Raw genomic sequence first — 21,619 nt, 5'->3', positions numbered from 1 at the left:
AGGGGAAGAAAAGAAAGAAGAAGAAGGGAAGGGGAGGGGGAGGAGGAAGAGAAAGAGGAAGCGGAAGAAGGAGAAGAAAAAGAAGAAGGGGGAGGAGGGAAAAAGGGAAAGGGGGAGAGGCAGGAGGTGGAGGGGAGAAGGATAAGAAGGGAAAGTGGGAAAGGTCTGATGGTGACATGTTGCTGAGGACCTTGAGCTTAAGGGTTTGAAATGAATTCTGGAGAAGCCAGGTCCACACCTGTCCCTTGCATATTAAATATTTATCTGCAGCTTAGTCATGTGCGGGACAGTTTGGGATGAGGAGAGCTAGGCAATGGAGAGCCCTGTTAGGAGCCTTTGGAAGGAGTCCAGATGAGAATTCATCGGGTCCTATGCTGTAGGAGAGTGGTGGGTGTGTGTATAGTTACAAATTACACCAAGAGAGCAAATCGTTTCTCGCAAATTGTATTCTTAGAGGGGAAAAGAGCTTCTGCCATTTTACAGATGAGGAAAGCAAGACTCAGATAAGTTAAATTACTTCCTTTTAATGAAACCTGGGAGTTCATTACTCTGCACAAATGAACTTCATTCTGAAGATAAAGTCCAGGAGTAGATTACATGTTATAGGAGAAGGGATCATTTTACAAATATTAAATTAAACAGATTATAGATAGAGGAGAAAAGCGTGAAAAGGATTCAAAATGCATCTGAATTATGAAAGAAATTATTTTTAAAAGTTTTGGACACTAGGGACTTCCCTGGTGGTGGCACAGTGGTTAAGAATCCACCTGCCAACGCAGAGGACACGGGTTGGAGCCCTAGTCTGGGAAGATCCCACATGCCGCAGAGCAACTAAGCCCGTGTGCCATGACTACTGGGCCTGCGCTCTAGAGCCTGTGAGCCACAACTACTGAGCCCACGTGCCTCAACTATCGAAGGCCGTGCACCTAGAGCCTGTGCTCTGCAACAACAGAAGCCACCGCAATGAGAAGTCCGTGCACCGCAACGAAGAGTAGCCCCCGCTCGCTGCAGCTAGAGAAAGCCCGCACGCAGCAACAAAGACCCAATGCAGCCAAAAATAAATAAATACATAAATTTATTTTTAAAAAGTATTAAAAAAAAAGGTTTGGACACTAGAGATTACTGACCTTAAAACCCTGAAGCTGATAACGTATTCAGTCAAGGGCTCTGATTTAGCAATTACTTAAATACTTCCATTTTCTAAGGATGTTAGAAGTGCTACTAATACATCTTCACAATGATCAAAATGTCAAAGGGTTCCCATTTGAAAGAATTAAAAAAGACCCAAAGAGGGAAATTAATGGCAGCACCATGGTCATGGAAGCTTGTTCTCTAAGTCACGTGTCATCTCATAATTAGATAACTTGCTTGTTTCTAGGCTGTGTTCTCAGCTAAACTCCATGTTTTTTTGTCTGAGTGTCTCAGAAGACAGTGAGAAGAGGGAAAGAATACTTTTAATATTTAATGAAATCAGCTTTGACAATCTATACTTTAGGATCTAGACAATATAAGATGACTCATAATTTGCCGATTTCCAATAAGCTGTAAAAGTCTCACTATTTCATTGAGAAAGATTCGTAAATTTTTAAAATCTTAAACGGTTACAACTAACTAAGAACACATTACAAAAGAGTAGTAAACTGAATATTTCATAAGGCTTTGCTGGTCGAGGTGTCCCTAAATGGCAGAACATTTAGGTTAAAGGCAAACAAGAGTATTAGAAGGTCTGTGTTTATTTATTTGTCAAACTACCTTAAAAAAAAAAAAAAATCAGCTAGGCTGTATGGTTGATACTGCAAAGCCCAAAGCATCTTGATTAGATAGAAGTTTCACTTTATAACTGGTTGTTTTGATATTTTGTAAATCAAACTTTAATATCAAACCTTTAAACCTCAAAATTTGATAATATTTACTTAAATAAAAGCCTGTATTTTAATAAAAAAAGAACAGAAGTCAGACCGCTTACAGAAAGATTACAATTAGACTTGGACTCCCCACTGATTATCTTTGTGAGTAAGAAAAGTAAATAGTATAAAACCAAACTCACGGAAACATGGATATTAAGGTGATTTATGAGGACATGAGAGACATAATTATCTTATTTTCAAAAACGAATCATATTCACCTCCTCAAATGGTCTCAGTTCTTTGATGACGCACGGCAGAGAAGTGCTTATGTCAAACCGAAAAGTGGAGGGGGAAAGATAAATGGTAGGTCCAAATAACAATTTGAGATGCCAGTATTCTTCCTGAGGATTTCACTCACTGACTGTATGCTTTTCCCAGAAGGTGCTAGAGGAATGAAAGGCATCCAGTTCTTGGGAATTAAGCAACACATATTACAAAAGCTCTGCTTTTATACCCACTGATGATCACATGGAAGATTTAGGTCTTTCTGAATCTTCTTCCAAACAGGTGGTTTTTGTGCCTGTAGCTCAGGTCTTGAGCAAAACAAGCAAGAAATCCTGTGGCCGTGAGGCCTATCCCAGCCTCTTACCTCTCAGCCCTTCCTGTTCCCCTCTTCCCATCTTTACTTTTCTCCAGCACATTTCCCACCTAGTATAGTGTGTTTTACTTTTGAAAAATAGTGATGAAATATACATAACATAAAATTTACCATTTTAACCATTTCTCAGTGTGCAGTTCAGTTCATTCACATTGTTGTGGTATCAGCACCATCCATCTCCAGACCAGTCTTCCTAAACTGAAATGCTGTACCTGTTAAATAGTAACTCTTCATCCCCCTCTGCCCCTCTGCCCCTGGCAACCACCATTCTACTCTCTGTCTCTATGAATTTGACTACTCTAGGTACCTTACACCAGAGGAATCACACAGTATTGTTCTTTTGTGACTGGAGTGTTTTACTTCCTAAATTTTGCTTATTGACTAGCTCACTTCATGAGCATGTAAGCATCTAGGTCAGGAATTTATTTCTGTATTATTCTCTGCTTCATTTCCAGTGCCTAGAAAGTCCCTGGGACCTAGGAAATTCAGAATAAATGTTTGTATGAATGAATGGCTCAGGATGGCATGTCGCTAAAATGGGGCAAGAATCAGTTGAACAGAGGACCACTGAGCACTTCTACGTTTTGAGCATGGTGGATATAACAGGGATAAAGCCACTGGTCTGGCCTCAAAGAGTTCGTGTGTGTGTTAGAGTCAATTGGTTGAAAGATAATCGTACCATAGTGAAATCAGCCCATAACTGAGCAAAGTTCACTGCTAACGAAGCAGACAGGAAGTTCTCCCAATCTTGGAGCATCAGGGAAAGGACTTTCAAGGGCTACCTTTAAATCCCGCCCTCAGGAATGAGTGAGTGTTGGCCAGGTCGAGTGTGGAGTTCAAGGTCAAAAGAACATTCTAGGGAAGGGGAATGACAACGACAGGGGATCTTGCCTTTTTTGAGGCTTTCACCCTTCTGACAGTCTGGTGAAACCTAGAGGTCCCTTCCTAGAATAAGGTGTTTTTTTTTTTTTTTATAAATTTATTTATTATATTTATTTATTTTTGGGTGTGTTGGGTCTTCGTTGCTGCGTGGGCTTTCTCTAGTTGCCGCGAGTGGGGTCTACTCTTCGCTGCGGTGCACGGGCTTCTTATTGCAGTGGCTTCTCTTGTTGCAGAGCACGGGCTCTAGGCACATGGGCTTCAGTAGTTGCAGCACACGGGCCCAGTAGTTGTGGCGCACGGACTTAGTTGCGCCAAGGCGTGTGGGATCTTCCCGGACCAGGGCTCGAACCCGTGTCCCCTGCATTGGCAGGCGGATTCTTAACCCTGTGCCACCAGGGAAGTCCCTAGAATAAGTTTTTAATGAATAAAGTAAAAACCATAGGATTACAAAGGCAATCAATTGTATTAAACTATAGTTAGCAAAATTTTAAAAAATATTTCAGTACTATATAAATACTCAATACTACATGTGATTCTTGATGTATTAGGTAACAAGGTTTAGATGAGAACTGATAACTACTGTAAACTTCTCGGTAATGATAATCATACATGATATATTTAGTATCTTCAAAAATTGTCATGTGATATGAAAATATCTGTGATTTCTGTTAGTGATAAAATTACAGATCCTGGTAATAGTACTGTCATTTGTTGGTTTCATTCATAACTGGAGGAAATACTAAAGTTCAGTTCGAATTTGGTGAAAATAAACTTGTAAGTCTTTCCATCCAAGTTTCTGGATTCCATCCATAGACATCTCTCTCCCTGCAAGGGGTCTGTAAACCCCAGCTGATGAGCCCCAGGACTGACGGCAGGATGGTGTAGATGCAAAAAATTAAGTTACTCAACTTGCTTGGAGACCGGAATTCAGTGGATAAAGAAGGGGAAGGAGAAAGGGAAAGACATGAGGGGTGAGAGGATTAAGCAAGGGACCCATTTAGTAAGTTTTATATGCAACAAAAAGGAATTAGGAATTTATTTTGAGAGCTATGATGAACCATTGAAATGTTTTAAGCACAGGTATATCAAGCTCTAACCTGTGGTCTAGAAAATTCTTCTAGACTGAAGTTTGGAGGGTGCCGTGGGGCAAGACTGACAGCAGGAGGCCACTTTGGCAGTGGTGGCGGTTCTCCAGGGAAGGGTGGAGGTGGCCTGAGCTAGGGAAACGGCAGTGCAGACTCTCAATAAGTAAGGGAAGTGGGAGCAGAAAGCTATTTAGAAGATAGTATTGACAAAAGTGGATTCCCTCCTACTCCTAGACCAAAGAATCTGACAATGCTAGCGTGAAAATAAAGAACTCTATTTCCATTTTCTGAAGTTCCTGCAGTAACAGACGATGAGTATAAGATACCCAGGGAAAACCACAACAGTTGCTAGAGAAGTGATGTGATGTAATGGAAAGAGACTCTCAAATGTCACCAACTGATGTGGGCCTTCTTATCTGTGTGACCATGGGGAAGTTACATAACCTCTCTGATGCCCAGTATCCTTGTTGGTAAAAAAAGGCTAAGGACTCCTGCATTCCTGAGTTGTGAGACACAGGGAGAAAGAAATCATTGAACATCTTCTAAATTAAGTGCTATGAAAATGCTACTTGTGTTCGTATATTATAATCAATCAGAAAAGGGTAATTATTATAAGTCAGTGTTTACTAAGAGTTGAAGAGGCATTTGAAGAAAGCAACCCGTACAATTCCTAGCAGCTGGTTAAGTGTCATGGATCACGTGGAACTACAGATGACTCTGGAAAAAATGTGTAGAATTTAGCAAAGAGTAGGGTAAGGGTGAGGGGTGGGCAAAAGAAGGACTTTTCAGGTGGAAGAAGGGCAAGAATGACAAGATGGAGGCCCAGTTCCTGAGATAATAAAGGTGACGAGTTATGCCAGCGAGTGTAGCGTATAAGGTATAAAGGATGCTGAATGTGTCCAGAATATGGAGGACTTTGAAAACTATCCAAAGTGGTCAGTTGACACTACAGTAAAACTCATAAAAAATATGGTCCCTAACATTATTTTAAGCTTCTGTTTCATAAACCACTTAACAAAGATTTCCAATATGGAAAAAAGATTTCCAATTTGGAAATACTCAATGTTTGGATATGTCTGTTTATTCTAGTTTCAGAGGAAGACTCAGGCCACTTCCTTCCGACAGGGTTTTGGAGCCTCTGGTAGCTTTTCTAATCCCTATGACTTTCTTTTGCCCTGAGGTAGGTGGGGATGAATAATGTAATTTAAGCTAAAGCAGATCAGCATCCGCTATTCTCAAGAGGGTCCAAATACCTCAGTTCTTCACAAAATAAAGTGCTTCTTTAATTCAAAAAACTAAAGTAAATCAAGAAAAGGAGAAAACTAAACCACAACAGGGGATATCTGAGAGGGTAAAAGAGTTTACTGCCACAAAGAAGGAGCCCAGCTTTTAATGTCAAGTTTGCCACTTCTCTGTAAGACTCTGGGGAAGTTCTATTCTCTTTCACTGCCTTTTTTCCTCAAGAAAACCTCACTACTATAATCTGACTAAAGTGCTGTGATTTCTTCAGGGGACAGTCAAGGAGGTGTAAGGCGGGGAAGAGTAGATTTAGAAACGAGAGTAAAGACTTTATTAAAGAATTCATAAGATGGGGTGGTGGGCGTGGCTTGCACCAAGGCCCTGGAGATAAAGAGAGGGGGATTAAAAACAAAATCTGTTCTAGAGGTAAACTCAGTATGATGTGCTGATGAATTTATTGCATTGATGTTGGAAGAAAAGAAAGAGGAATAATGTTTAGGTTTCTGGCTCTAATGAATTAGTCGATGGTAATTTCAGTTCCTGAGCTGGGGAAAATTGGGGAAGGAGTAAAATTAGATAGGAAGGAAAATCAAGAGTTTAATTTTTGGACATGATTAATTCATGGTGTCTGTGAGACATTTGAATGGGAATATTAAGTAGGCAAGTGGGAATAGGAATCGGACGTTTAGAGAACTGATCATTTCTTTTTTAATTAATTAATTTATTTTTGGCTGTGTTGGGTCTTCGTTGCTGTGCGCGAGCTTTCTCTAGTTATGGCGAGTCGGGGCTACTCTTCTTTGTGGTGCGTGGGCTTCTCATTGTGGTGGCTTCTCTTGTTGCGGAGCACGGGCTCTAGGCACGCGGGCTTCAGTAGTTGTGGCGCACAGGCTTAGTTGCTCTGCGGCATGTGGAACCTTCCCGGACCAGGGCTTGAACCCATGTCCCCTGCATTGGCAGGCTGATTCTTAACCACTCTGCCACCAGGGAAGTCCCGAGAACTGATAAATTTAAGAAAGACATATGGATTGTATTTGAAGCACAGGAATGAATAAATTTGTGCGCTGCAAGAGGAGGAAGGGGAGAGGAGGGAGGGTGCATGGGAAAGTGAGAAAGATAGAGAACCAGAGGGAGAGAGAAAAGAGAAAGAGACGGTGAGACAGGGAGACAGGCGAGTTAGCCAACCACTCAGCCTGAGCCACTCCCATATACCCCTAGGATGGAGAGGAGGAGCCTGAAAGGAGACTAAGAAATAGCCCAGAGGTAGGAGAAGAGCCTGGCCAGTGCTGTGTCACAGGACTTTTCACGGGAGAGTGGTCCACCTGGAGGCATGCCAAGAAAGGGAAAGTTGAGATGATGCGTAAGTGTCCACACGACAAGAGAAATACCAAAAAACTTGATCTTAGAGTTCAGAGGGATGAAAATCCATTGCAGTATAAGCTTTTGAGCCTTTAACAAGAAATATTTTCATGAAAGGGGGCCAAAAAAGAATTTTAAAGGTCATCTGAGTGTTCATGAGTTACAGGGCGTTCTGATTTAGAATTTCAAGCTCATCTCAAGTCTTGGCTGGCAATGCAAGACAGATTAGAAAGGAAAACCTGGCATTAAATTCAGATCGAATGTCATTAATAACTGATTACATGTTGGACCTACGGGTTTGGGTATCTGTTCTTTCCTCGGTGCTTTGTGCACATATAGCTAAGGAAGCAGAGTAATTTGGTGTCATTTGATTTAATGAGATCTTGGGTAAATGAAATATCATTTTGGTAATGAAGCTGGACCTCTGCAGTTGCTCTAGGGAGAAGTATCTATAGAAGATAAATTAATTATGTTCACTAATTCCTAAGCCTCTGGAAGCATCTAAATAACTCAATAAAAGTGTGAGTTTACTGACCATGCAGATGTCTTTTGAGAAATGACCTTTAAGCAATAAAATCCATAAGCAAAGAGGTTTGAGAGCAGCGTGTCTACAAGTAGGCCCATGAGTAAAATCACAACATACACCATAACAAAAAATGTAGAAAAGTAGGCTAGAAAGGTAGGTCATAATTTTGAGGTCTGTCTTGATAATATCTAACATGCTTTGAGCTCTAAGTATGTACCAGGTACTGGGGCTAAATGCTTTACACACGTTATGTCATTTAATCCTCCCAACAGTTCTAAGAGCTAAGTGTTGTCATTAAACCCATTTTACGGATAAGTCAATAGGCTTAGAAATTTCCATAGCTTGTCCAATGTTACAAAGCTGGTAAGAATGTAGGTAAGAATCCTATTGGCTTTGTCTGATCCCTATTAGGAGTCCTTAACAGCTTTCTCCTATAACGGTTTGGGTGTTTCTTCTACTTTTTAGTGTAACTGAAAATGTTTTGACTTTAAAAATTTAGAGATAAAATCAGTAAAATTGGACACAATTTGGAAAATTATGCCATGTCACAGTGGCACAAATAGGAACATTCAGTGGTTAGCAAAAGTAAATTGTCACTCTTCCCATTGAGAGGTGGAGTTTATGTCTCTATCTCTCCAATCTGAGCTGGTCCAGTGACTTTTTTAATGAATCAAATGCAGTGGAAATGACACTGTAGGACTTCCAAGGCTGGGCCTTACGAGACTGGCAGATTCCACTTCTCTCTTGGAGCCCATCCTCTTAGAAGCCAGCGGCCCTCTAAGAAGTCTGACTGTCTTAAGCCCCTGATGCTTAAGGAAGGCTAAGTTACATGGAGAGAGAAAGAGGCCAACAGAGGAGCAATGAGGCACTAGACACGAGAGTGAAGCTTTCTTGGACTTTCCGGCCCAACCTAGCCACCAGCTGAACGCAGCCAAGGAATGACCCAGCCAGCATCATGGAGCAGAGCCGTCCTAATAAGTCAATGTGAATTCCTAATCATAGAATCATAAGCAAAAAAAAAAAAGGGGGGAGGTTGTTTTGATCACTAATTTTGGGGTACTTTTTTGGGGGTATTTTGTTATGCAACAGTAAACAACATAAATTTAGTACGGTTTGATATGATTTGGAAAAATATGCTCTACTTTGGTGGGACAGAGAGTAAACATTCCTATAGTTTTACTTTGAGTCCCAGTGGCTTACATAGGACAGCCGAGATAATGAACCTACAGTTTAAACGTTAGCTCTGTTGTCCAGTGGTTAATTTCAGTAGGTCTGAGGCAAGCAGCATTTTCAAGAAGAAAAGCTAGCAGAAAAGCACTTCATAGTCTAGAACTACATTTCTTCTGTGCGTGCTGTGTATCACCATAGTGATGCATTTGTGTAATCTTTAGCCACTTTTAATATTTGGAACTTGTCCCTGATAAGTCCTTTTTGCTTTTTTATTTATATTATATACCATCTATCTTACTTTTAAGACCATCTGAGGCAGATTACAATGAGATACATATAACAAAGAGAGTTAAAATACAAACACAAGCTCAAAACCAAATTCAGCAACTGAGAAGTCATTTCTAAAGATTTGTCTAATTTGTTCAACTGAAATTTACCTTTAAATTTAGCTTTGAGTTTCCTGGCAACTGAGGCAAACCTGTGGGATTATATCATGCTGAGTGTGATTTCTTTCAGAGAAGAAAAATCTTTAGCCTACTGCTAAATTATAAGGACAATTTATTATGTGGATCTCTTCACAGGGAACAGTAAATGATAGAAAAGAAAACAGCTTCCAAAGAGATGTCATTTAGAATACAAATGTGTCTCAGACACGGAGTCTTCACATATGCCTCCGTTTAAAACAAAGCAGAATAAAATGTAAGGGACTTTTCACTTCAATGTGGGTTTTAAGATTAACTCCTCTCTCCTCTCCCCCATAATCAGAATTTCATAATATCCTATCATTTTATTTGTTTCAATAGGATGTATTGATAACCCTCCAGGTGCCAAACCATGAGGGTATAACTGGAAGCAAAAGAGAGAGAAGGTCCCTGCCCTCATAGAGGTCATAGTCTAGGAGGATATTAATTAATGTAAAGGACATTCATTAAATAGCTACACCAATATGTGATTACAGATTTACAGGTGTCATGAAAAAAAAGTACAAGGTGCTATAAAGAGTATATATATAACAGGGAGATGTGATCCAAGTTCTTGGGGATGGGGTAAGACGTAGAGACTAAAGGAAAATATAATTTCTTTTTTTTTTTAATTGAAGTATAGTTGGTTTACAATGTTGTGTTAGCTTTAGATGTACAGCAAAGTGATTCAGTTTATAGACACACACACACACACACACACAAACACACACATATTATTTTTCAGATTCCTTTTCCTTAGAGATTATTACAAGATATTGAGTACAGTTCCCTGTGCTATATAGTAGGTCCTTGTTAAAGGAAAATATAATTTCTTATATCTGCATTCCTACCATAATGCCTAACACATATAGGTGCTCAATTCATGTTGGCTGTTGATGATGATACTATAAAAACAAAAAAAAGGAGGCTTTTCAACACATACTGAACCTATTGTTTGAAAGATAATGACTTTAGGAAAAAAGGCATTGTAGAAATTTTCTGATTTTTGGAAAAGAATAAAATACATAATACAAGAGATAACTGTCAAGATACCAGATAAAAAAATTCCATCTAATTGAGATTAGGTCGAAGGGTTACTCTCAAATGCCTGATTTAATGTGTTCATTTTGTCCTGGAAGACTAATTATTAGCAATGGCCTCACCATCTTATTAGTGGCAAGGTGAGAAGGTGCAGGCCCTTTTATGTAGAAGCTGACTAATAGACAAATAAATTAGATATGACTGCTTTGCCAAAGCTGATAAGCAAGGCCCTGTATACAGTAAGTGCCAGGTCCTGGTTCTTACTATGTAACATTTAATCTTTGAGGCTAAGTGGTTGGAAGAGAGAGCAATTATATTGATGTTCTTTGGAGAAATTCATTTACAGATCGTTATTACTTAGTTGTAAGCTTTTTGTTTGTTTGTTTGTTTTTGCCTTTTAAATTTTTTAATGAACCTCTTTTTTTAGAATAGTTTTAGATTTACAGAAAAACTGAGGCGATGGTATGGAGAGCTCCCATATACTTGTACCCAATTTCCCCTATTATTAACATCTTACATTAGTATAGTACATTCGTTACAATTAATGAACCGATATTGATACATCATTAGTTGTAAGTTTTTGATGCTGTATTAGACATCTTATCAGCCATATAACTCCTAAAGCTTTATTACATAACATTTAGCAGCACTTTTTTCCCAGTTACTATTCCCACTTCCAACACATCACCACCGGTTTTTTTTGGCTGCATTGGGTCTTTGCGGTGCGCAGGCTTCTCATTGCGGTGGCTTCTCTTGTTGCAGAGCACGGGCTCTAGGTGCACGGGCTTCAGTAGTTGCAGCACGTGGGCTCAGTAGTTGTGGCACATAGGCTTAGTTGCTCCGTGACATGTGGGATCTTCCCGGACCAGGGATCGAACCCGTGTCGTCTGCATTGGCAAGCGGATTCTTAACCACTGCACCACCAGGGAAGTCCTCACCATCTTTTTAAAAACATATTCTTGTGTGCCAAACCTCTCTGTCTCACCTGATACTCTCCAGTGTTATAGATTTTCTGCAATATTTTGCTTGCTAGAATTTACAAATAATTTTAACAAAGTAAAAAATTATACCTTAGAGCCCATCCTATTGGGATGTTCCTCCATTTCAGATATAACTGAAGTTTCAATGATAAGGAAAAACTTCTGTTATGGGTTGAACTGTGTCCCCCCCAAATTATTATACTGAAGTCCTAACCATAGAGCCTCAGAATGTGAACTTATTTGGAGATAAAGTCTTAACAGAAGTAACCAAGTTAAAATAAGGTGGTCCCTAGTTCAACTTACTAGTGTCCTTATAAGAAAGGAAAATTTGGACAGATACATATGGAGGGAAGACATACAGAGAAGATGGCCATCTACAAGCCCAGAAGAGAGGCGTGTATCAGAGCCCTCAGGAGGAACCAACTCTGCTGACCCCTTCTTCTGAAGCTTCAAGCTTCCAGAACTGTGAGGCAATACATTTCTATTGTTTAAGCCACTCAGTTCATGGAACTTTGTTACGGCAGCCTTAAGAAACTAATGCAAACTCTATTTCCCCATGAAAATCAAAGATAGTTTCTGGAAGCTATTTTTACTTCTCACCAAGAGATGAATTAGAAATTTTATAATCTACCTCCACGAATTAAGTGCCATAGATGTCTTTGATATCTCTTAACTCCTTAAGCTTTATAATCCCATTAAACATATTCTTCAGTAAACTACTAATATATTCATTCAGCTTTTCTGGTTAATCACAGTAAAACTGATGTACAAGATATGGGTGTTCATATATCAAGCCCTCCAACTTGTTACAAGGATATTAAAAAAATTATTTGCATCTAGCATCATAAAAATGCCAAACTAGTCATCAAAATAGAACGCAGTTTAGAGTTCAGTGCTCAAATCTAATTTCTACCAAGCCTGACCAAACAAAAGCATCATTTCACTACCTGCGTTAAAGTATTTTAATTCATTAAGGCCTTGGGTTCTAGTTCTATTGAAAGCAGTGGAAAACACACCAAGATTTTCTTAAATTCTTAATCTCTCTCTTTATCAATACCCTCTCTGTTTAACTGAGTTTTGTTATTACAATCACACCATCTCCCCAAGCCCTTTTAATTGTTTTTATTGATCCATTAAACATATATTGATATATGTTATATATACATAACATATATTGTTGATAGATGTTATATATATAACATTTTTATTGTTATATATATTTTATTGTTATATATTGTTCATTTTTAATGTCTTTACTTTTACACAACCTCTCCACTGTTTTGCTGCTTAGCTTTCCTTGAATCTTTTTAACTACTCTAGAAGCTATATACTCACAGTTTTCTTTCTTACACTTTTTTTTTTCTACAATATAACCCAAATTATCACAGATCTAGAAAGATTCAGGGTTCAAAGGAAATTCAGTCAATTTTCAGAAAGAGCATTCTATAGAAAAGATGACGTTTGTGACTAAAAACATTGAAAATACATATTTTTACTTGTCAATTAACTTTGATTGTTTTTCCTTCTTGCTATGTTTTAATGTTGATCTTACAAAGATTTGAGTCTTAAAGTGTTTTAACTATTTTGGGGCCTTTTTCACCTTGCAATTTCTAGAAACTAAGACCTTGGAGCTGTCAGGATCTTCCTTACTGGCCCATTTCACTCTAACAGCCTCGGAGATGGCGAGATATTCCTGAAGGCATTGGGTTAGAAGAACACGGGTTCTCTGTTCTCCATGCAAGATGAATCTAGGGCTATTTCATGTCAGGCTTTTCTCTCTTTGGCCTTGATGTGTGCTTATCCTCCAGAGACAGAAGAGAAAGAGAGGGAGATGGGTGGAGGGAGGAAAAAAAAAAGAGAAAAGAAGAAGAAAAAGAAAAGGAGGAAGAAGAGGAAGAGTGAAGAGTAAAAGAAAAGAACCTTAGGACCAGTCATTCCCCAAACAAATGGCATTTTGAGTGAATGCCCTGACCTAGGAGGAAAAAAGAGACCAAGGTGACCCCAATGCTATAAAAATAGCGCAGCGGACTCTTCCCAGAAAAATTTCACAGCAGGCTCTGGAAGGCAATTAGAGTAATATTTTGGCATCTTGAACCACCAAGGGGAAGAGTCTCCTACCATCCTAGTTACAGCCCTGATTTTCATTTCCCTTTGTTGTAAATACTTACGAAATCATTTTAGAAAGCTGCGAAGAAATAGGTGTGAGAGAAAACAAACTCTAATAGCAATTCTTTCTGCGAACGCCAGAGCCGCTGCAGAAGGAAGCTGAGGCAGCACCCAGCTCGTTTGGCTGTCTGCTCTCCCCATTGTCCTCCTCCTGCCTCCTTCTCCTCTTTCTCCCACACAGAAGCTTTTAAAATTTGCCAGCTCACTGTGCAGGCTGCCAGAGGAACCTGGGCAATTGCTGGGTCCGCCTGCCCTTAGACCAAGGACCTGGGGAGGTGGTTGCAACTGCCCTTCTTTCTTTTTTTAAAAAATTAATTAATTTTATTTTTATTTTTAGTTGCATTGGGTCTTCGTTGCTGCGCGCGGGCTTTCTCTAGTTGCAGTGAGCAGGGTCTACTTTTTGTTGTGGTGCGCGAGCTTCAGTAGTTGTGGCACACGGGCTCAGTAGTTGTGGTGCACGGGCTTAGTAGCTCCGCGGCATGTGGGACCTTCCCGGACCAGGGCTTGAACCCGTGTCCCCTGCATTGGCAGGCGGGTTCTTAACCACTGCGCCACCAGGGAAGTCCTTCATGGGCTTTCTTGAGAGCTGCTGGGGTGACAAACACCTGATACTCCTTGCCTGCGTTCTATGGTATTGAAGAGTAATCCCCCAGCACAGCCAAACCTAGCCAGTCCCTGCTCCAGTCCAAACCCTCTAAGACTCACTGGTCAAAGCAGAAAAGCCCTCTTGAGTTCAAACTTTTCTTCACACTCAGTAGCTCCTAAGATCACATTGAAAAATGAGGAAAAACTATAACTGGGAAAATATTTTAAGGATTCTAGGTGGGAGAATACGTAATGCATAATGTATAGTGTTGAAGTCAGTGATTTATATTAATATAAAATCAAAAGAGATTAGTGAATCATGACTACGTCTGTCTTGTTTGTCCTGACAGGAAAAGCATTACAGAAAAGAAGTTATGGTGTGGTCATTGATCATTAAATGATCTGAGTTCAAGTTTCCCTGCCAGCTGCTAAGGGTAGTGACAACATGTCTTTGAATCAGATTTAAGTTATTTTTCAAGGTCTTCATTTATATAGAATTCATATTCGAACACAGAGAGAACTAAAATACATTAGATCCCTAAGCCATTCAACTATCTCAAGACAGAAGAAAGTGGAGGAGGAGGAAAAGGCAATGAATTAGGGACCAGTTAATATAAGGATTCATTTATTCATTTTATTCATACATTCATTTAACAAATATGGTTTGACTGGTAGGGGATATAGTGAACAAGGTAATGGGTTCTCTGTCCTTAAGGACCTTCCTGCCCTGTGGGAGATCCAGGTGGGCCCTAAGATTACAGTGCACTGTGCTGTCGAGTGCACACAGGAGGGACTCAAAGGGCTCAGATTTTAGCTACTTCTGAAGACAGCACAGTAGAAGCCATTGGAATCTCCACCATGGTTCCAGGAAGTATGATCAAATATATCTTGGAGAAATCTGACGCAGACTTCTGATTCCTATGGCCCTGAGGAGTCGTGTGGGAAATGTAATTCTCCACAGCTATGACCACCGCCCCCCCACCCCGCCTCCCCACAAAGTAATCCTCTCCGGATCATCTTCACAGGTGATCCAGTGGGAAGAGCTAACCCTGAAGCGGTGTTAGCCTCAGGGCCATTCACTCCAGTGGGGCAAATGGAAATACTGGTGGTGCTAAAGCCGACTGCCTGAGTTTGGATTCTGGCTACACCTCTTCCTAGCACCATGACCTTGGACCAGTTACTTAACTTCTCTGACTCAGTTTCCTTGGCTGTGAAATGGGCATAATGGAGTGACTGTGCCGATTACGTGAGTAAAGTGCTGCACTAGTAAGGCCTGACCCTTAGTAAACACTCAATAAACTCTAGCCTCCTGAGAAGACATAAAGGGCTTCACATAAGAAAAAGACCTTTGTTATCATTCCAATTCAGTTGCTTTAAGCAGACATAATAGAACAGTAAAGGGAAATAAGATGTAAAGGGATGCAGTGTATGGATCAGTGGTGGAGAATAACCACTTCAGTCATGTTAATTTCATCTCTCAGCTCTGCTAGAGGAAACGTCATAACCAGGCTGAAACCCTTTGCTTTGTTCCCCATCATTTTTAGAGAAAGGAGGAAGCTAGGGCCATCAGACCTCTTCATGTCTCTTCTGACCATGCTGGATTGTTTGACGTCACAGACAGGATGTACAGCAGTGAAGGATACAGACTCTGCAGCCAGATGCTTTGACCCAAACCCTAACTCTGCCACGAACTACCTGTATGATGTAAGACTACTTCCTCCTCCTCGGTCCACCTCACCTTCTTCATCTGTGATATTGGGATAACAATAATATCTCCCTTAGTGGGATAACAATAATATCTCCCTTAGTGGGATAACAATAATATCTCCCTTAGACTTTTCATGTTTGAGAAATTAAATATGTAGTATACGAAAGCCTCTTAGAACAGTGGTCAGCGATATTAGTGCTGTATAAATGATAGTTATTATAAAATGTGTCATTAGTAAAGAGCAATGCAAGGGATTGCTCAAAAGCATAAAAGTATCATATACTGAGTCAAGACAAGTTTGACAAGAATTGTGTCCTGTCAAAGTCGGTGGTCATGAGGCAGTTAGCTCTAGGAAGACAAGAGCTGGATTTTGTCCCTGCTCTATTTGCTAAAAAAAAAGAAAAGAATGAATAAGGCATAAAGCACTGAACTACTTTGAGAGCATAATAAAGAGGAAAGCACACTTGATTTGGAAGTGAAAACCTTACCTGTGAGGGGTGGTTTGCCTCATTTTAATTTGAGTAAGTGATTCACCTGCCAAGCACTCAGTTTCTACATCTTTAAAATAGGGAGGTCAATGAAAGAATTTCCAAGGTGCATTCCAAATCCAAAATTCCATACTGGTTAGTTATCCTTTGAAATGTTACAAAAGATGTATAGAAGTCTTTTTACATACCTAGCATATTTCCAAAACGGATTATCAAGTTTGAAGATAACGTCATTTGTTGGTGTTTTCTGAGTCATAATGCAAGAATCTGAACCATGAACAAATCTTTAAATCCATGAAAATGGATTATCTTTAGCATACATGTTAACTTTTAAAGCTCTTGGATTGTAACAATAAAACTGATAAGGACATTTTTGCATTCATCTTAAACAAATTTTTCAGAGATTCTAAGAATAAAACATAATCCATTGGCATCTAATGTTAATTTATCATTAACACATAGAGAATGAAAGCAGAACTCTTACTGAGGTTAGCTTAGCAAGTCTCAACTAAAGCTGATTTAGTTGAGCTTTTAAGACATGAGCGTGGAAAGCATCAATCCAAAGGATTTGGGGAAACTAGCACCGGGAATGCCTTTCTTCAGATTGTGTTCCTTGAAGCTGGGTTCCCCAGAGCTGCCTCAGTCATGACTGAGGGTTGGAAAGGAGCTTCAAGAGACATCAGCTGAGGACTGGCTGCCTTCATAGGTTTTATAAATTGGGTAATGGCATAAAGATTTCATTTGGGGAAAGAAAAGATTCTGTTATGGAAAAAAAAAAGGTGGGAGCATAATTTTGTTTGTTTGTTTGTTTTTAAATATTTATTTATTTATTTTGGCTGTGTCATGTCTTAATTTGTGGCACGAGGGATCTTCATTGCCACCTGCGAGATCTTTGTTGAGGTATGTGGGATCTTTTTTTTTTTTAGTTGCAGCATGTGGGATCTAGTTCCCTGACCACGGATTGAACTCAGCGGGCCGCCTATAATGGGAGCGCAGAGTCTTAACCACTGGACCACCAGGGAGGGAAGTCCCTAGGAGCATGATTTGAATTAGAAAGTATGGATTAAGAACATGGGCTTTGGGTCAAAGAAAGTTTGAATTTTGGCTCTGCTACTTTTTAGCTAAGTGATCTTGGGCCGTTTGTTTAATCTCTTTTAAGCCATACTTTGCACATTTAATAAGCTTTCTTACTTCATAGGGTGACTATGAGGGTTTAAAGAGCTAACACATGTAAAGCGCTTGACCCATAACTTCGAGAACACAGTAAGCACTCAATAAATGGTGCTACACTTACTATCCTAAATGAATGATAGGGTGGATCATTCTGCCTTCCCCTTTTGTGACCTTCTTACGCTCTTCTTGAAATGTCTCAGAGGCATAGAAAACACTATTTAAGCTTTCTGCCATCAAAATTTGGGTCCAAACCTCCATGTTTTAAGTAAGCCCTAAAAAACCTATGGCTTTTTTCCCAAGATCTATTCATGGTTTAATGTGGGCACAAAGGTTCAATTTGTAAGACTGTCTAAGTAGGTTAAAAATAAAATGTGCAGAAATGTGTGGAACTTCAACAATAGAATATAAGAAAAATGGATTATTCTTAGCTGGGAACAAAGGCATTCTAGTATATAAATGTATATGCAGATGCATAGAAAAGATCTGGAATGGATAGACACTAACACAGTAACAACAGTTACCTCTGGAGAAGGGAGGAGGAGGGATTTACCTGGATATTATCTTAGTGTTTTACACATTTATTTACATATTAGCTGTGTAAATAAAGATCCCAAACAAACAAACGAAAAGCAAAACCTAAAGCAAAGTCATGGTACAAACTGAAAAGAACTTTCAGAAAAGAGAACATATGGACAAGAATCAAGGACTTTATTATTAGGGCCATCCATGACTTGACACAAAGTCATATTCTGCTTAGTTCTATCCTTGAAGAGTAAGGACAGCAGGAGGGGGGATTTCTGATCCTATCTCCAGCAAGTGATAGACCCAGGTTCAAAGGCAGATGAAGCTGCCAGCCAGATATCTTGGTGTAAAGTTCTTTCTGCAAGTACTCAGATTAGACATCAGTACCCTGGTTAGTTCTTTGTCAAATCCAAGGTCTACAGAGGCACCAACTGAAGGCTATTGGTAAATCATGCTCTTAAGCAAAAAAGAAACTAGACAGTAAATTAATATTGTTATTAGTACATTTCAATAGCAAAGAAAATAAGAGAAAACCTAAAAAAATCAACTTGAGTCTCCTCTAGTGGGAGACCTTGCCTGCTGCTGGGGCTCCAGGAGCAGCGGCCAGGGCAGCATGGGTTTTGCTTTGGTTTTAATGCATATGTTTTGGCCCTTGGACTTTAGGGAAGATTTTGCTTTACTGATGAGAATTCAGTCACAGGCGTGTGGGAACCTGTGTTAGCCCTCTGGCCTGGCCTGACACGCTGTTCCCAGCCCTGCCTTCCCAGCTTGCCCACTTGGTGGGTAGTCCAGCCCAGTGTATAATTCACTGTGTGCTGCTGCTGGTTTAAGTGAAGGGCTAATGTTTCAGGAGCAGCACAGAAAAGACCTGAATGAAGGGACAGAAGAATGAATGAAGAGAGCCATTTTGATGGAATTGCCCCAGGGTATTAAATAAGCTGGGCAGCTGGGGACTGAGGGAAGCTTCTGTTGCTAAAGAAACTCTCCATAAGAGCGTCGGTCATCAGTTGCTTAACAATCATTCATTTCTTACCTCCCACTTGTGTATAAATTTGCAGATTTACACAGACCACCAGTGGGACCATTACAATGAACTGAGTTTATTGTGAAACACACAAAAAAGAACCTCCCCCCCTTTATTTATTTAATTTTTTGCTCATTTACAAGCAATGTAACATTAACTCTCTGAATAGAACAAGGAATTTAAGAAATAAAAGTATACAGCAGCATAACCCCATATTATCACTTGAATTCAGACTGCCCACAAAAAAGAAAGGTAGTTGTACCAAGTAAAATTGAGGCATCCTTGAAATAGAGGATTTAAAATGCTAGATTCCATCATTTCTGTAAAAGGTCATTCTAGTCCTTTGCTATTTTTACCATAGATAGAGACTCAGCAAGTTATTGGCTGGACGGATTTGGAAAGCTAGAAGCTGCTGCTTCTGAGGCAGGAAGACGATAATGCAGCACTTGACACTGAGTGAATGAAAGGTGTGAGAAAACTTGAAGCCTTCAAAGCTAACAGAAAGCAAGAGTGCGCTACTGAATTAGTCCCTGACTAAATTGCTAGCCATAACTCTACCCAGGCCGATTCTCTTTGAAACTGCTTGTAATCTTGTGGCTTTGATTGAGAAATTCCCATTCCCAGCTCTAAACCTTCCTTAAGACATCTCAGCCCAACCCCCTCCTCCCAAAGCAACTCTTCCGGGCCCCCACCCACAAATTTGTGTCAAGGCAGGTATATTTCCTAGCTGGACCACTGCTACCAGACACGCGGCATCCATTCAGGGCTCTGCAACCGAACCTTAGGCTTACCTCAGGCAAGCAATCAAAGGCATTTCAGACAAGAGCAGAAAACAAAAGAAACAGACAAAACCTGTCCTTACCCGCTTCTTAAAAAATTGGAAGGCTGAGCATTTCTTGACTGGGAATCCATTCATGTCTTTGTTTACCATTTTCCACAGTGGGGAGTTCACAGTTACAGATCCAGGTGGCACCTTCCTGGTCAGTGCATCTGGTTCCCGGTGTGCCTCCTGGAGATAGTTAACGAAGACCGAGCGGGATGGAGAATCTCGCAGGGCTCAGGTTTTCACTCACACATTCTGCAGCACTGGCTACTGCAGCAACCTCTCCCCGCTCTCAGTTGTCACCGGCAGTGGCTCTTCTCTTTCCATCATTGCTCCGAAACGCAGGCATCACCGCTACAGGACCCCGGGATGCAGCGGATCCCGGGGAGAGGCTCCTGCTGCCGCGGAGCCGGAGAAGGGCAACCCCTGCGCGGCCCCAGCTACCTGGCCGCTCTGCGGCGGGTGCACTGGGCGAGTCGCTCTGCTCCAGGTGATGCGCTTCTGGAGGCTGCTGGAGAGGAGAGCTGTTTTTGATTGTGCAAGTTCCAGTGGGAGCTGTAGTTAAGCAGCTGAGAGAAGGAGTAAGAAAGACCAGAAGCCAGAGGGAGGGAGGGAGAGCCGCGCCACAAAAGCAGAGGGAGAGAGAAAGCAGGGCTGGAAGACGCAGCAATTCACGAATATCTGAGCAGCGGATGGAGAGAAGGCACCAGCGCAGGAAGCCCTGAAAAGCAGTTGACTCCCCTTGGGAGGGTTACTTTAATAGCTTTTTTCTTTTCTTTTTGTTGTTAGGACCATTTAAATCAAACTTTCATATAAAATGCAGAACGTTTTTATTTTATGCTCACTGAAAGTCTGTTCATATGTATTCCTGGGAAAAAAAGGCTCTCAATGGAAACGTAATCAAATTTATTCCTGATGTGTCCAAATGTGGAGAAAAATGAAATAAAGTGCAAGTGTACACATAACAATGGATGATCTCTCATTATGTAGGACCTTTCTAGTGTCCTCTTCCTACTTGTCATAATACAGTGGGCAACCGTGAACGTAATTGTGTGCGTGTGTGTTTTCCACTAAAGGAGTCTGCTTAAAAAGAACACAATGGGCATATATCCAAAGTGTTTTATGCAAAAAATACAAAGAGCATTACCCAAAAGTTTAACTGAATCCATCTGACAGAGAGGAAGGACTCACAGTGAATAACCTATACCCCATCAAGTGAAAAACTATCCCCCCCCCACTATACTTTTTACTCATGTTATTCTTTGCACATTACATTCATTTTAAAAAGCCATGTAATTTGTGTGTGGCTTATTTTTCCATTTTTACTTTTTCATGTTGATATTTTATGAGGATTTTAAACAGTTGATAGCTAAATAGAGCAAAGAAAATAATCTTGGCATCTGTCAACTGGGCACTGCTACGACATCAGTGTGTGGCTTTCTGCCCATCACCTGACCTCACACGCCCCTCAGACGGTGTCTCATCCATGAAATGGAGGCAATCACTCGGTCATTCACTCACTCCTTCATTTATTTAGTCATTCACTGGTTTGCCGTGTCATTCTACGTATCCATTAAATCAGATCCCAAAGCAGCAAGTGTCCCCAGGAGGTAGGGCCTTTTCAATGTCACCACGAAGGAATATAATTAATAAATAAAGGAAAGGCACAAAGTCTACTTGATAAAACAAATGGCCAGATCATTAAAAACAATATAGCTAACATTGTTAACATATTTATATGACAGTCTATGGCAAGAGGAGAAACATACAGGTTCACTGGGGAAGAGATGCACTGATTTCATTGAATTGGAATATAAATCTTTATAGCTGGATCAGGTTTTTTGGGGCATAACCTTGAAATCTTGTTAGTTAAATGCTTTGAGAT

The 21,619-nt window shown here is 40.3% G+C and overlaps 1 protein-coding gene across 1 annotated transcript in view; it reads right to left on the bottom strand.

Moving 5' to 3' along the window:
• The window catches only part of SGK1 (serum/glucocorticoid regulated kinase 1), a 110,913-nt gene extending 90,649 nt beyond the window's left edge, over window positions 1-20,264 (bottom strand). The window contains exon 1 of the mRNA XM_068550934.1: window positions 19,774-20,264. Within this exon, the coding sequence (XP_068407035.1) occupies window positions 19,774-19,842 (69 nt within the window). The 5' untranslated portion in view covers window positions 19,843-20,264. The remainder of the gene's footprint in view (window positions 1-19,773) is intronic.
• Window positions 20,265-21,619: the final 1,355 nt, after the last annotated feature.

Source organism: Eschrichtius robustus, chromosome 9 (assembly GCF_028021215.1).
Source record: "Eschrichtius robustus isolate mEscRob2 chromosome 9, mEscRob2.pri, whole genome shotgun sequence".
NCBI classification, from domain to species: Eukaryota; Metazoa; Chordata; class Mammalia; order Artiodactyla; family Eschrichtiidae; genus Eschrichtius; species Eschrichtius robustus.
This window is presented reverse-complemented; position numbering and strand designations above follow the sequence as displayed.